The 15709-nt window shown below is 56.7% G+C and overlaps 2 protein-coding genes across 13 annotated transcripts in view; both read right to left on the reverse strand.

Annotated features, from left to right (window-relative positions):
• Myo7a (myosin VIIA) overlaps positions 1 to 3421 on the reverse strand; it is a 79215-nt gene extending 75794 nt beyond the window's left edge. For 3 of the 11 annotated variants that reach the window (XM_048788011.1, XM_048788008.1, XM_048788005.1), the window contains exons 1-2: positions 2914 to 3243; positions 1006 to 1063 (exon numbers count right to left, since the gene is read on the reverse strand). In XM_048788011.1, the coding sequence (XP_048643968.1) occupies positions 1006 to 1023 (18 nt within the window). In that variant the 5' untranslated portion in view covers positions 1024 to 1063; positions 2914 to 3243. Of the gene's footprint in view, positions 1 to 1005; positions 1064 to 2913; positions 3247 to 3332 lie in introns of those variants that run through there. The other 8 variants (XM_048788009.1, XM_048788007.1, XM_015477378.2 and 5 more) reach the window with 6 other exon arrangements.
• A 961-nt stretch (positions 3422 to 4382) lies between these two features.
• Positions 4383 to 15709, reverse strand: part of Capn5 (calpain 5) — a 54663-nt gene continuing 43336 nt past the window's right edge. For both annotated transcript variants that reach the window (XM_048788015.1, XM_015477379.2), the window contains 8 exons: positions 14704 to 14897; positions 14050 to 14127; positions 12435 to 12630; positions 11660 to 11782; positions 9627 to 9823; positions 8495 to 8610; positions 7849 to 7985; positions 4383 to 6754 (listed from right to left, as the gene is read on the reverse strand). In XM_048788015.1, coding sequence (XP_048643972.1) covers positions 6572 to 6754; positions 7849 to 7985; positions 8495 to 8610; positions 9627 to 9823; positions 11660 to 11782; positions 12435 to 12630; positions 14050 to 14127; positions 14704 to 14897 — 1224 coding nt within the window. In that variant the 3' untranslated portion in view covers positions 4383 to 6571. The remainder of the gene's footprint in view (positions 6755 to 7848; positions 7986 to 8494; positions 8611 to 9626; positions 9824 to 11659; positions 11783 to 12434; positions 12631 to 14049; positions 14128 to 14703; positions 14898 to 15709) is intronic.

The following is a 15709-nucleotide window of genomic DNA, read 5'->3' on the forward strand; positions in this document are numbered from 1 at the left end:
AGGAGGTCCAGTCAGCCAGAGGCCTGCTTCAGAGATCCCTGGGGGAAAACACCCTTGGGGAGCCATGGAGGCCCAGGCCCTCCTTCTGTCCCCTCCCACCCAGCTCCCTGTGGCACATGGCAAACGCTCAGTGAAGGTGACGTTTTCCCTCTTGTGGATTCTGGCCATTCTGGTCAAGGGCTCTAGGGGGCACTTCCCCCTCTAGATCCCACCCTGAAGTTCGCCTTCTTACACACACATCCCATGTGGCTGCAGGGCTGCAAGACAAGTCTGCTCCACTGACCTCTGATGGCCCAGGACAACAGGAAGCTGCTGGCCAAGCCCCACAGCACCAAGCCCCACAAGCCCCAGGGCCCTGTGCCAGGCCCACCTGGCCCAGGGCCCACATTCCTGGCTCCCGCTCTGGAGACCAGAAGCTCATTAGAGCCTCAGACCAGTCACGGGAAAGGGCTGAGGGTCGGAGGCTGTGGTGGCCCTGGGGAGGAAGGGGGACCAGAGGGCTCAGCTGAGGGGCAGCACCTTTGCCTCTTCCCATAAACCCCAGGGAGCTCCAGCTTAGGACATGCCAGCCCTGCTCACTGCTGCCTAAGGCCCTCAGGACACATCAGGATCACGACCCTTCCTAAGCAGACTTGCCAACCCTTTCCCCCAGGACTTCCCCAGGTTTGAGACTTTGCACATGCTGTTCCACTGCCTGAAACACCTGGGATTCAGAAACGTGGGAAATCCATCATTTCTGCCAAGTGGGGTGAGTCAGTGAGAAAAGGAAGCCCCACAGGGACCTCAGAGGGAGCAGATTCCAGCCTGGGACTCGAGCTGCAGGGAAAGTTCCCAGAGGGTCTTGAAGCAGAGAGTAGGAGTTTTTCAAGAGAAAGGCCTGGAGAGGGTATCCCACAGTTCAGCATATAGTTGAGAGAGGACGGGATGGCAGCAGGATGAGCCACCCAACAAGGTGACTCCTTGAGAGGTCAAAGGTGAAGGGAGAGCAGGGCCGGGAGCACCCACCTGCTGGAGAATCACCATAGTCTGTCAGTGCTCCCGCTGCTGCCAGCCAGAGACGGTTCTGCAGAGAGAGGGACCTGGTCAAGCCTCTGAGCAGGCCAGCCCAGGGAGCCCTGAGCCTATCTAGGGTCACCTGGGCTCCTCCCAAAGCTCCAGCCCCTCCTCCCTGGAGGAAACCCTCCCTGGCTCCTCTCCCTCTGGCCACAGCCCAAACCACGTGACTGAAGCCTTGGCCACTGTCAGCAGCCCCATTGCCCAGAACAGCGGACGCTCTGTCATCCAGAGATTCCCAAAGGGCTCCCAGGAGAGAACAAGTCTAGCCCCACCTAAATATATAAGCAGAGGGGCCCAGGGACAGACCAAGCCTTGCTAAGTTCACACAGCAGGGCAGGACCATTCAGAACTAGGACTTGGTCTCTGGCCTCCCAGTTCAGGGTGGTCCTTGGAGTATAGGTGAAAGGGCAGCCTAGGCTGGGGACAGTCATGAGCTGAGCTAAAACCTTGCCAGATTCGCTGCTGCTGCCCTCAGGACAGGCAACTTCAGCCCCTGAAGTCTGGCTTTCAAGGTCCAGCCAATCGGGGCCTTGCCCATATCTCAAGTCTTTTTTGTCCCCAACCTGTCACTCGATATTCCTGAAATATTCTGCTCTTCTCAGACCTCTTAGCTTTTGCTTACATTGGCCCTTCCACCTGGAATTCAGACTAGAAAAATCTTGTCTGTGGTTCATGGCTCAGTTCAGGTGGTACCTCCTCTAGGAAGCCTCCCCTGACCCTGTCCATGCCTCCAAGGTCCTCTGTGTCTCCCTTCATCCCAGGCTTGACTACACGTATTCTGTTGTCTGGGTTGGGGCCTGTCCCCACCTCTGCCCTGAAAGCTGGGGATTGGATTCGGCACAGGGTAGGGCCTGAGTCTGAGCCGTCCCCTATCTCTAGCCTTGGCCAGCACAGGGCTGGGCTCAGATTTGGGATTGGGAAGGACTCCTGGGACTAGGTGTAGCTCTTAAAGCCCTGGCCCATGGGCCCTGGCAAGAGGCCCTGATGGCCCCAGACCTGTCCTTCAGGATGAACATCAATTTTTCACAAGGACCCATTCAGAGGCACCGGGGCATTTGATCCTCTGCCCATGACACTGCCTGACACCTGAGCCCTGACCCCTGTGCTGAGCCCTGGTCTCAGTGGGCACACAGTCCGTCTGGAGACCAGCACTAGCCTGGGTACCGGTAGGGAAGTGAATTCAACAAGGGCCCGCAGGTAGCTGCCACGGGGAGCTATGTCTGAAGAGGACTCCCAGGTCACTTGCCGGCATCCAAGGCCAGCATGAGCCAGGACAACCAGGGGCAGACCAGAGTTGTTACAAAAGGTACGGGACCATGGAGGCTGGTGAGGCTGTAGAACTTAGGGCCCACACAGTAGGAGAAACTATGAGATATATGATTTATTTCTAAAAATGGGAACTAGACCATGTTCAAGCTCATTGCTTTTCAAATTGATGATAGGAAACACAGATTGCATTTATATTTCTGAGCCCGTGCCCGATTTTGCCTTCTCCCCAGGACAGTCCTGGCTGATGGGCTTCAGACCCCCATGTCACAGATAGGAAATTTGAGGCAGAAATAGGAAGTGACTTATCCAAGGACAGAGCATGTCTGCTCCAGGACGCCCCTCACCCCAGCTCCCGCTCAGCAACAATTCAGCAGATACCATGCGCTCGGCTCTTCCCTTCTCCAGGGTTTAAGCCTTCATCTTTCCAGGCTTAGGACAATTTCATTCAAGGACTGCTGTGGAGGCACCCCTGTGGGTGGCAGGAAGCCCAGGAGCAAGGGGCTATGGGGGCAGGGGTTCCAGAGGAAGCCCATACCCAGGACTCTTCCAAGCTCCCTCTCCCCATGCCTGGGAGCAACCCAGCCTTACCTGGGTCCCAGAAGCACACTCTCAGCACCCCACCGGCTTGGGTGCTGCTGCCACAGGCACAGAGGACTCAGGAAGCAGGGCACAAACGTAACTGGCCTGCAGACACGCTGCCCTGCCTGTCTTACTCCGAGGCCCGCTGTGGGTGTCACTCTGGGTCTTTCCGACTCTCTCTGGTCTCTCTTCGCCCTTCTCTCTCTGCCCAGGGAGGCTGTCCAGCCAGCACTGCCACCCTCCTTTCTCACTCCAGAGCCTTCTCCCAGGAGGCGGAGCCGGAGGGGGCCTCCAAGGTCTGGGTGTGGTGACATCAGCATGGGGGATGGGCTGTGCTGGGACTAATGTCCAGAGGCTGTCCAGGGCTCTGTGCAGGCCCCCACCCATCCTGGCCTCAGGTGCCTCTGTCACTTGCCCAAACCTGCTACCTGCTGACTTGGCGCGAGGGCAGGAAGTCTGTTCTGGTTTTGGTCGCTGATTGCTGGCAGCTCAGGTGCACCTGCCTTCCTGCAAGCCCACCGTCTCCTAAGGTGGCTGGGTGAGACTCCCACAGCACAGGGGCAGGCAGCCCATGGCAGGAGGCGGGTCCTAGCTAGCTCAGCACTTGGCACCCGCTCCCAGACACACTGGCCCGTGCCCTCTGAAGCACACCAACTCAACACAGCCCCACAACATGTTCTGGGGGTGGGGTGCACTTTATTCTACAGTCATCCAGAAACTTTGTGAACCAGACAACTTGGGGCAACCCCAGTGCACCAGGAACACATACCAAGGGAGGTAAAGTGTGTGATTTGAAAGGGACTGAGGACAAAGAAGGGCACAAAGCCTGTTATTAGCATTGTGCAGCCCGGGGCTGGGGGTGACTTCTTGAGACTTGGCCCTTTGTCTTTGCCACCCTTGGCCTATAGCTCTGGGCCCCAGAGAGGGAGAGGCACTTTTGTCTCCCTAGGCTCCATACCTGGGGTACATCTGCAGGGAAACCAACCATGGATGGGTGTGGGGGCCTGTGGGGACCCGATGACCCAACAGCACCACCTGCTGGACGAAGTCTCCACGGCCACAGCGCCAGGGAAGCAAGGCAGAGTGCGGGGAGCCAGGCCCCAGCTTCCCAGCTCCAGCTGCAGCTTCGGTCCCTCCACAGGTCGGCCTGGTCTCCCACATCCACCTGGGCCTCACAAGCCCTTTAATGGTGTCCTTGGTGCGGCTGCCTCTGCACCCCTGGATCAGGGCTTGGGCCTGCTTGACCTAGCAGGCGAAAGGAGTCCCCTGGGAAGTCCCACACTGCCTAGCAATCTTCCTACAGTGTTTGTCGTGATTGGAGATCCATCTTCCAGAGCATGGACTGTCTCCCTGTGTCCCCAGGGCGAGGCTTGTAAAGCCAACAGCACTGACTGGCTGTAGGCTTATCCTGCTGACCAGAGGACAGTCACCCATTGTATCATCCCCTGCAGAGGGGGAAAGACAGACACAAGAAGATATTTCTGGATTGCAGAAACATTTATTCTGAGAACAGAACAGGCCTCCTCTCCCTCAGCCTGGCAGTGGGCCCCAGAAGGACTGAAGCCCAGGTCTGGCTGGTGTGGGCTGGAGGCCCTGCCCATCTGTGAATGCCGACTCTGAGGCCCTCCTGGGCGCACAGGTGAATTGCTCTCCCTGATCCACCATCTATTCTCACCTGTTCGGACCCCACACCTTCCTGGGGATCAGAGATCCCTGCACAGCCAGGAACCAGCCTGGCCCACCTCGAGGGAAGGAGCTGCTGTTCCAGTTCTGCTGTAGGTGGGAGGCTAGGATCAGCCCCCAGGCTGAAACCTACACAAATCAGCCACTTGGTCCCAGTTTGCCCCTATACCTAGGGGACTATGGCTGAGCAAAGACCCACGTGTCAGCCCCAGAGGCCCAAGCTGGCATACCTGACTCAGGAATCTTAATTTGAAATAGACAAGAAGCGGTGATTACAGGAACGTGTATGGTGTGTAGCATACAGAGATACACAGAGAGAGGGGTTGCTTTGCCCTTGTTTAGCACTGTGGGTGCTGACAAATAGGAATCATTGGCCCCACTTTGCAGAGGGAGAGATCAGAGGCACAGGAGGTTTAAGTGACTTGCTCCTGGACACATGCACAGTTCCAGCCCTGGGTCCTCTAGGTCTTTCAGTTCCAGGGCAGGACCCAGGAGCAGAGCCAGCCCCAGAGCAAGGTGGCAATATCAGAGAATCCAGCACCTCCAGCCAGGACACTGGACTGAACAGTGAGCTCTGGAGAAGAAAATTCAGGTTCCCAAAGGAATTGCTGTCCTGGGGCCAGCTGGACTTTCCATTTGCTTTGCCTGGTCCGAAGTCCAAGGAGGGTACAGAGGAGACCCTGAGTGGGTCACGGCACCAGCACTTCACAGAAGTTCTCCAAGAACACAGCGCCAGCCTGCAGTCACCCAAGCACAAACACCCTCTTCGTCACCCTCCTGCAGACCTCCTCTGAGAAGGCCTGACTTCGCCCATGTCCCTGCCCAGGTGGAATCAAAATAAAATTAGAGGGTGAGCAAAACTGGTTTCAAAAGAAAGGGGGATCCAGAATCTCCTTTAAACCCCCCTGGCTAAAACTGAGATCTTTTTTTTTTTTTTAAATACAGAGAACACTAAAAGGAACATTTTGGTCCAGGCAGTAAGAGGAGCACTGTGGCCCCATTAGCTGTTGGGGGAAGATGTGGGTGGAGAGCTTCTGGGGAGGCAATGGAGTCACCTGTCTCCTGCCATGCCCAATAGGTGACCTGACCCCAGCAGGCCTGGCACCACCCACCCTGGAGTCCTTTCTCCTATGGGAAGCTGGGGTCTTGCAGCAAGGGGAGCCTGTGCCTCCCTCTGGGTCCCCACAGCTGTGCTGCCTGCCTGGCCCACTAACGGGGCTCACTCCTTCCAACATCAGGCAGGGGACTCAGGGAGGTGCCCTTTACTTCCCACGAGGGCCACTGCCTCAAACCAGGGGCTGAGAGTGGATCAGAACCTGGAATGAGAAGGTAGCTGCAGCCTGCCTGGGCATCTGCCTCTGGGGGACCTGAAGACAGAGGCCCAAGGTGGGGGCTGGGTGGTTCCCTTCACCTGTTGACTTGTGAGCGTTGCTTCTTCATTTTGGGGGGAAAAAATGGATGGCTGAGTGGGCAGGATTAGAGAATGAACAGGAATCACCTGCACATGTCCCAAATTCCAGCCTGAGCAGAACCCCAGCAAATGCCCAGCAAGCACTCTTTCAAAGTAGCTTGGAAATCAAGTGTAAGTGACAGAAAAAGTGAATTCTGGGAGACTGAGGTGGGCCTGGGAAACAAGGGGCAGGAAACATGGGGCTTGGGGACATGGCAGTTTGTGTGTAAACAAGTGACATCTTCTTGGCACTCCTCGGCAGACAGCAGGGCCTGGGGAAAATGTTTTCAACGGATAGAGTCCTTTAGCAGTGGTGACAGCTGGGGTGGGGAGGGGACTCCCCAACAAGGAGGGAATGCTTTGGGGCCCTCAGGACACTGAGGTCCAGAGAAGGGTAGAGATCTACCAAAGTCACACAGCAAGTCAGTAAAAGAGTGGAAAAGGACCCCAGCATCTGGCTCCCAGGCTGGTCCCAAGTCTGGTGGGGACATGCAGGTGGTGGTGAGACTGTTGGGGCCGGTAGATGGGCAGGCATCAGATAGCTGTGAGGGAGGCACTGCTGAGGACGTGCACAGCCACGGTGCCTGGCAAGTCGCTCGGCTGCCGGCTGCTGCGGTCTCGGAGGTGGAGGGTGTGCAGGGCCTGGAGGTCATCCGGGTCAGCCTTCAGGTGCACCTGGCCCAAGAATTCATCCTTCAGGACTCGCTGATTCCAGATCTGGGAGGAGACAGAAGATTATGGTAGGGGCCACATAGTCTATGGTAGGTGCTGGTGGTGACAGCTAGGTCTCAAACTCACTTCCCGCAGTGCAAGCCTGGCCAAGGAGCCCTGGGTGGTCTGCCTTGGCCAAGGGCATGCCCCATCCAGAGTCTCAGGCTCCCCGTCTCTCAAACTGCTCTTCCACCTATAAAGTCACATCTGTTCTTATTAGCTCTGCTGCTGACCTAGGATGAACTTGGACAAGTGATACACCCTCTGCTCTAGTTTTCCCATCATTTTTTTTTGGGGGGGGACGGGCTACTCAGGATTGAGCTCAGGGGCACTCGACCACTGAGCCACATCCCCAGCCCTGTTTTGTATTTTATTTAGAGACAGGATCTCACTGAGTTGCTTAGGGCCTCACTTTTGCTGAGGCTGGCTTTGAACTCATGATCCTCCTGCCTCAGTCTCCCTAGCTGCTGGGATTACAGGTGTATACCACAGTGCCCGGCTAGTTTCCCCATCTTTAATATGAGGGTCAATATGAGGGTTGAGTCCTTTCCACTCCAATATCTATGAGTCTGTGATTTGATCCAGTGGGACCCAATGTTAAGAAAACTTAGAAAATCTACTGAGGCTCTCCGGGGGGTACCCCAGCATTTGTTCACAGAGTTTTTTCACCCAGAGAGATGCTGTTCTGAGCCTGGGGGGATACAGAACTTCCTGGTAATGAGCTCAAAATCATGTACCAGCCTGAGAGGGGTGGGAAGGCCTTCCAAGGACACTGGCTTTCCCACCCCTGCTCAGAGCTCTTAGGAAACAGCCACCCTGGTCTCCAGCCACTTTCCCAGGTGGAGCCACTACAGGGGAATCTAAAGAATAGCTATGAGGCTGTGGGCGAGGTCAGCAGAGATGACCATTGTCCACAGCCGAGAGACTGACCCTGCTGGGTCTTGGGATTGCATTGGCTAAAACAACTGGCCCACTTACTGAGGGTGACCAGGAGGGGCAGGCAAGAGAATGCCAAGGCCACATGGGGAGGTAGGGACAGATGGAGAACCAGAATCCAGCAAAGGTTTTCTGCCCTGGAGCCTGTGGGCAGGTGGGCTCACCTGCACGGTGATGGGCTGGCTTGGCTTCTTGCGGTAGAAGACTCCTTTCACATTGTACTCAGGTGTGGAGGTCCCTTTCTGCACAGTTGAGCGGACTTTGTCCCCTTCACACTTGATGATCACGTAAGAGTTAGCCCCTAGGGAGGGGGAGGGGGAGCTGGGGTGAAGGTGGAGGCTGGAGCAGGGCCTGGGTGGGACAGATGTCTGGGAGGTGAAGTGCCTCCCTGGGCTCATGCATTCAGAAGGGGAGAGCAGAGCCTGGCCCACCCCAGGGAGCCTTAACTTCCAGACACTGGCAGATGGCAGGAGGGCCCTGGCCATGTCTGGCCTTATCCATGAGGTTCTCTCGGCTCAAGCTTCCTACCATAGTACCTCCTCGAGCCTCCAGGTCACCTTCCCTGAGCCCTCCCTACCAGCTCTCTGTCCCAGCATCTGATTTCCCTACCACCCAGGAAGACCCTGGGAGCAAGAAGCAGCCTTACTCCTCTCTGAGCCAGGATCCCCCAGCAGTGGCTGGCCTACAGTGGGTGTGAGGAAAGGTCTGACACCAGCTGAGTGTCAGAAGGGAGTTGTGGAGGCTGAGCAAGGAGAGGGCCTGGGGCAACTGCCAGGAGGGAGACACAGGCCTTTCCCTGGGCGAGCTCACCTGTCTGGGAGTCCTTGAGGCCAGCAGCCCCCAGGACATGTACCTGGGTCACCTGCTGGGGGTAGCCACACAGGGAGCTCCAGCAGGTGCGGGGGGGCTCATCATGGCGCAGTTCTCTAATCCAGGAAGGACAAAGAGGCCCGGGGAGACAGTGAGAAGGGGGTTCAGAGTGAGCAAGGGGAGAGGAGGGTTTAATACAGACATTCATTTAGTTAGTCCTGGGTCCATCTCTATGGGCAGAACGAGCCACCCAAGCTCACGGCTTCCTGCCTTCTCTATCCCTATCCAGGGGCACCTATCCCATAGGTAGGGAGAGGGGAATAATTTTATGAGCACCTACTACTGAGTGCCAGGCCCTCTGCTGGGTGACATAGGCGGTGTCATTTCTAATCCTCAAAAAGTCTGGGGACACACAGGACTATTATTTGTCCATTTTATAGGGGGGGAAGCACCAGGCTTCCCCAGGGGAAAGCCCCTTCCCACACAGCTGGAAAGCGGTGGAGCAGGGGGTGGCAAGGCCCGGGTCATCTGAAGACCACACGGGAAGCTGCTGCCTGGGGCTGGGATGTGGGCAGGGCCCTCTCCTGGGGACAGTGAGTCTGGGCTGCATGACAAGGTGGCGAGGTTAGTGGAGGATACACAAGGTCTGCTCTCCCGCAGGGACAGGGGTGGTTTCGGCCGTCCCTGATCCCCAGAGCCAGCTCCCTCAGGGAGAGGAGAAAGGCCACAAGGCTAGAATCAGGCTGGGTAGTGGGCCAGCCTGACATGACCACACCTTGGCATGACCTTGGGCACCTTTCTAACCATGATCCCTGTTTTCATTTGTAAAACAGAGTGGCCAGGCCGCCTACTTGGGGGTGTGGGAAGATCAAATGAGGTGAGTGGAAGCTTCTTTGTAACTGGGAAGTGCAGTGCACACAGGAGCTGCTGGTGGTGGTGGTGCCCGAGAGGCCAGGACAGACACGGGGAAGGGGAGAAGGGGCAGGGGATGGGCAGGAGGTCAGCCCAGGGAGGCTGGATGCCCAGGCTCCACACCTTGGGCAGACCTCAAGTGCCCCTGGGACTGCAGACTCTGCTCAGCCTGGCATGGACTGTCACACCGCAACCCTGGCCCACTGCAGTCCCTGCGCACCGGCAGTTGGAGGGCACGTCCGTGAAGACTCTGAGCAGGAACTCGCCGGTGTGGCCTGGCTCAAAGGTGGTGGGGATGATGACGTAGCGGCCCTCGGGCTGGTCCGTGCGCAAGAAGACGCTGCGCGAGTTGATGTAGATGGAGCTGGCGGCCTTGTGCTGCAGGCTGTGCATGCGGTACTGGCGGTTCTCCTCCACCTGCGGACACAGGAGGGGCTGGCCACTGTGCCACCTGGCATACCCAGCTTGCCCCATGTCCCCTCGCCACCAGGAAAGGACAATGGAACCCATGCGTGTGAAATTCCAAAATGGGCTAATCTATAAAGAAGTGGATTAGGGTTTTGCCTAAACTGAGGGGAAGCAGGTCCTAGATTGGGTGAGGGGTTTCATTTTGGGGAGATGAAAATGTTCTAAAATTGTAGTTTCTAACTCCGTAACCACACCCAAAGTCTCTAGATCATATACTCTGAATAGGTAAATTGGATGGTCTATGAGTTGTATTTCAATAAAAGCTATTAAAGACGAAGGGCACCGGGCATGGTGGGGCATGCCTGTGTTCCCAGAGGCTCTGGAGGCTGAGATAGGAGGATCATGAGTTCAAAGCCAGCCCCAGCAACTTAGCGAGGCCCCCCAAGCAACTTAGCAAGACCTTGTCTCTAAATAAAATATAAAAAGGCTGGGGATATGGCTTGGTGGTTAAGTGCCCCTGGGTTCAATCCTGGTACAAAAACAAAAAACAAAACTGAAGGCAAGGAGTTAGGGCAGTGGGACATGACTGTAATCACAGCTGTTTTGGACTGCAGGAGGACCGCAAGTTCAAGACCAGCCTCAGCAACCTAGTGAGATCCGGTCGCAAAGTTAAAAGTAAAAAGGGCTGGGATGTAGCTTGGTAGCAGAGCACTCTTGGGCTCAATCCCGAGTACCACAAAGGAAGCGGATCACAAGGAACCCCCTAATAACAAGTCCCTTGGAGTTTCTCACTGTTATACTAGGATCAGGTACGGCAGTCCCCCATATCCATGATTCTGTTTTCCACTGTTTCAGTTACTTATAGTCAACTATATGCTGAAAAAATTAAATGGAAAATTCCAGAAATAAACAATTCAGAAATTTAAAATCTCTTGCTGTTCTGAATAGTGTGGTGTAATCTCGCACCAGCTCCTTTCACCCCTCAGGGCAAGGATTTGGCTTTTTCCAGCATATCTATGCACCAATGACTTAGTGGTCGTCTTGGTGACACTGGAGTGCATAGGACTTGGTACTATCTGCAGCTTCAGGCATCCACGGGGTAGGGGTCTGGGACCTACCCGCCATGGAGGAGGGGACTACTGTATCATGGCCTGCCCAAACCATGGCACAAATCTATGAAATGACATCACCAGCTGCCAGGACATGCTAGGCAAGTCCTAGAGTAAGTGCCACAATACGCCGTGATCTCCTGAGTGAAGGCCGTGACATGTCAAGGTCACGGTGTCACAACAGGCCAGCCTGTGGCGAATGCAGTACAATGATGTGAACAGATCGCCTCAATGTGACTGAACACACTGAAGGCCAGGGACCCAGCACACCCATGTGGTTTCATCAAGTTCATGGGGTCTGACAAGGACATGGATCCCACTCTGCCACCTGTCACCACACACTGGGCCTCACACGTGGATGGCCTCAGCTTCCAGGTTGTGGGGAGTGGCCACAGTGAGCCCACCTGGCTCATCTCAACTATGCTCCTACCTGTCCTGGCATGGCCTCTGACACAGGGAGGTCCCAGGAGAGGGCTCTGAGCTCTGAGGAAGGGCAGCAGCCCTCAGAGCCCAGCCCCAGCCCCAGTCCTCCCCTCCCTCACCTGGGCCTGTGGTCTTGGGAGCTCCCACAGAAGCCACGCCCTGGAGGGGCCCACACCACTGCATCCCCATGATGTCACGGAGCAGCTGGGGTGCTGTCAGAGACTGAGGTGCTCTAGAGTGTTCTCCCCAGACACGGGCAAACCAAATTCTCCCGTGCTCTCCTCACCCTCAGCAGGGGTCCAGCTGGCCTCACCTTGTAGATGTCAAAGCCAATGGCCAGGTTCTCGCCCTTGCCCTCCTGGCGGGTGGACCGCTTCGGCTGCTGCTGAAGACACACCAGCACCTCATCTTCCGGCTTCCTGACCTCAAAGATGTACTGCAGGGATGGCCAAGGAGAGACAGACACCCTGTTGGCTCCGGGGTGCCTGGGCTCCTGAACCAGGACCAGACACTTTGGCTGTGTGAGCTTGGGCCAGTCCCATCACCTCTCTGAGCCGCTGCATCCCTCCTCTGTAGCATGGGCCTGCCCACGCCTACAATGGCTACTCTGCGTGAAGGCTCAGCTCAGGGCCTGGCATGTAGTTAGCTGATGCTCAATAAAGGCACACTGATTCCCAGGACTGAGCAGTGCTCACAGGCTGTGAGTGAGGAAGCCGCAGGGCAGAGGCTGCTGCCGGGGAGCTGAGCCCGGCCAAGTTCCCCAGGAACAGGCACGACTGTGCTACCATGAAACCACGCACTGATCCTCAGCTCCACCACTAAATGTCCTGAAGATTCTGGACCAGACACTCAGAAGTCCCTGAGTCACAGTTTCCTCATTTTTACTGTCTGCAGGTCAGGTTTAAGTGTAGGGCTTCGTGACAGCCAGCTGGGACTGCTGCGACCGTCTACTGTACACACAGGTATGCCGAGACCCAAGGAGGGGTAGAGATGTACCTGAGGTCATGCAGGAGCCCCTGGAGGGACAGAGGGGCAGGGGGGCGCTGCAGTCGCTGCAGAGGCAGGGTGAGGTCCCTGAGGATGCCCACCTGCGGGTTCTGGAAGAAGGTGTCCTTGTGGTTGATGCAGCCCCCGCTGCGGTTCTGCCGAGGGTCCTCGTGCCGAGTCCAGGCACCGCGCAGGCGGGCCTCCTCCCACGTCTTGTGGATGCTCAGGTAGGATGTGTTGAGCAGGCGGCACTTGATGATGTCGGTGAAGTAGCGGCACATGTCCTCGAAGGTCATCCTGGGTGAGGGAAGGGGCTGAGCCAGGCAGCCCCCAGGCCCTCCTGCCTGCCCACCCTTTATGCTCTAAACCATGGCTCACATAGGAGTGACTGGGCATGGCCTCCCGCAGAGAATGGTCTCCTCGTTTGTAAAATGGGGCTGAATCTACCAGCAGGCGCCTCACAGGGCTAGTGCAGAAATCAAGTACAGCAATAACAGCTGGCACACAACCTTTAACGGAGTAGCTCGCAAAGGCCGGCTGTACAGCTATATGCATATAGAGGATGGATAACTGAGTACTGCCCTCTGCAGTGTATAAAGCTGGTTTCCATCCATTGTATTGTACATCAGCTATGAAGCCTCAATAGAGCGGTGGGTAGGTGGGTGACCGTGGCCAGGACATTGCTATAGGCACCTTGTGCCTATGCACACCTCCAGGAGCCTGGGTGAGGCCAGGGGAAGTGCATGGAACAAGGGCCTTAACAGGAGTCCTTTCCACAGGCCAAGGGCTCGACTGACCCCTGAGCCAGAGTGAACAAAGCAGATCTTGTCCACAGGAGAATAGAATGAAGGCCCTGGGTGGACTCGGGCAGCAGCTCCCCTGGCATCTGTAGGAGGGTCCTCGACGGGTTGCCAGGATCACTGCCCTCTGCCCCTGGTCTGCCTAGGAGGCCTCATGGCACCCATATCGCAATGGGCAACCCATACGTCTCCAGGAGAGGCTAAATTCCCAAACCAGGTGTGTTTTTGGTGGTGCTGGGGATTGAGCCCAGGGCCTTGTGCATGCAGGCAAGCACTCTACCAACTGAGCTCCATCCCCAGCCCCAACAAACCAGGTGTTCTGTTGAAGAACAACACAGCCTGGCAGAGTCGGGGCAGGACACAGGGGAATGAAGGCAGCGGTGGCCCCCACGCGCCTCGGTCTAGGCTTCCGTTGTCTTCCCAGCCACGCCAGACACCCGCTGCTCTCTCCTCTGAATTCGTCCTGAATTTGAGAGGTGTGCCCTCTCACCTCTGGGGCATGTCTCTCTCCTCAACCATCAAAGGTTACTCTGTACCCCAAATCTCAGCTCAGGAGTCAGCTCCTCTGCGAGGCCTCTCCTCTTCTCTCCCTACTCTGAGCACTCAGGCTACCACAGTGTGCCCCTGTGCTCAGTCCCCTACCTGCTGGTGCCCCAGCCTGCTTGCCAAGAGCAGCCCGGGGGTCCCTCAGGTGGGCAGAGGGGGCTGCAGGGCTAAAGGGCCCATTGCTGCCCAATTCATTATACAGTGGAGGAAACCAAGGCTCAGAGAGATGGTGTGACTTGTCCCAAGCCACACAGCAAGCTTCTGATGGGGCTGTGCTGGAGCCCTGGCAGCCAACTCCCCCACCACCAGGTGCTCCTTGCCAGGTCCAGGTGGTCCCCTTGACCCAGGTTCCAGGCACCAGCACACTCACCAGAACTCGCCATCGTCCTGCACGGTCACACCCATCTTTTCCCGCTCACTCTTGCTCACTTTCTGCCATTCTTCTGAGCTGGGATGTGAGTGCCGGGAAGGAAGGCAGCAGAATAAGAGGGCGGGCCCCACCAGAACCACCCTGAGGGACAGCTCAGCGCGAGGCCACCCTCAGTGCAGTGTGGTTAGGGATACCTGGGGCCCTGCTCAGAGAAGCCCTGTCTGCCCTCTCCCATGGGTTGTGATCATGCTAGGGCTAGGAGGACAGGAAGAAAAGCCGCAGACAGAGAGGGAGGGGACGTGACCTGTCACTATTCGGGGCCTCACCTACTCCACTCCAGGCCTCTCGGCCGTGAACAAGCACAGAGCATCAACCCCGTTCACTGTCAGCTGGTGGCCTCCTCCTTACCCTCCTTCTTGCCCTCCTTCCCAGCCCACTCACCACACTGGTCACTATGTCCTTAGAGGTCAGCTGTCCTCCAGGCCTCTGTCCTTGCTGAATCCACTGCCCCACACAATACTCCAAAGGAAGTCTTTTCTAATTTCATCCTCCCCCAGACCCTTTGAGGCCCAGGTCCAGTATCAGCACCCCCATGGAGCCCACCCCATCCCTGCCCAAACTCTCATGCCCGTGGTGCCCATCCCCAGGCCTCACGTGTCACTCCAGGGACCATTCCACTCCCGCTCGCCCCAGGGGTTGCGTAGGCGGATCATGTCCAGCTTCTCTGACTTGAAAAAGGCCAGCAGGCCATGGCCCAGGCGCACCTTGCGTACGTCGGTGACAGCATAAGCATGACCCTTCACCAAGCCGCACGCCAGGCGTGCCTCCATGTCAGCTGCTGTAACAGCCTGCAGGAAGACACAGGTGCTCAGACAGGTGGGGCCAGGCTGGAAGCCAAACCCAGGGGGGAACCAGAGCAAGGAGGCCACACCGCCCCCTCCAGGCCGGTACAGGAATTGCACCCTCCCAGACAGATAGACCTTGTTGGGTGGTGACGGAGTGGTGGGGTGTTCAGAGCTTTAGGCAGCAGTCTCTCGTAAAGGAAGGTGTCTGCAGTGGGGCCAGCCCAGGGTGGGCAGAAGCTGATTCACCCTGGCTCAGCTGACCATTAAATATTCAGGGTTTTTCTTTTTTCTTTCTATGGTACTGGGGATCGAGCTGGGGGTGTTCTATCCCTGAGCAACAGCCCCAGTCCTTTTTATTTTGAGATAGGGTCTTTCTACATTGCCAAGGCTGCCCTTGAACTTGTGATTCCCCTGTCTGCATCTGCCTCTCAAGTAGCTGGGATTACAGGTGTGTGCCACCACACCCAGAAATAGGCAGAGGTTTTGAGAATTGACTGTTAAAACATCGGTAACTGGAAATTAACCCTGGTGGAAATATTTACACCCCTCAACCAGAAAACGCTACAAGTCAGGGCCTTCTGGGTTTCTAGAGCCAGTTTGTGGGTGTACCAGGGGGTCAGCTAAACCTGGATCAAAGCCTGTCTTCACCGGGCTGAGCTTTCTCCTCCAAGACCTGAGCAATGAATGAAGCCACATGAGCCTCTTGAGGTGGCAGCCCTGGGCCGGCCCACCACAGGGCTCCTTCCCTCTTCCATCTGCCCCCAGCTTCTGATGCCTCCCACTTTGACTGAGTCAGATGCAGATGCCCAAAGCCC

This window comes from Marmota marmota, unplaced genomic scaffold (genome assembly GCF_001458135.2).
Source record: "Marmota marmota marmota unplaced genomic scaffold, marMar, whole genome shotgun sequence".
NCBI lineage: Eukaryota > Metazoa > Chordata > Mammalia > Rodentia > Sciuridae > Marmota > Marmota marmota.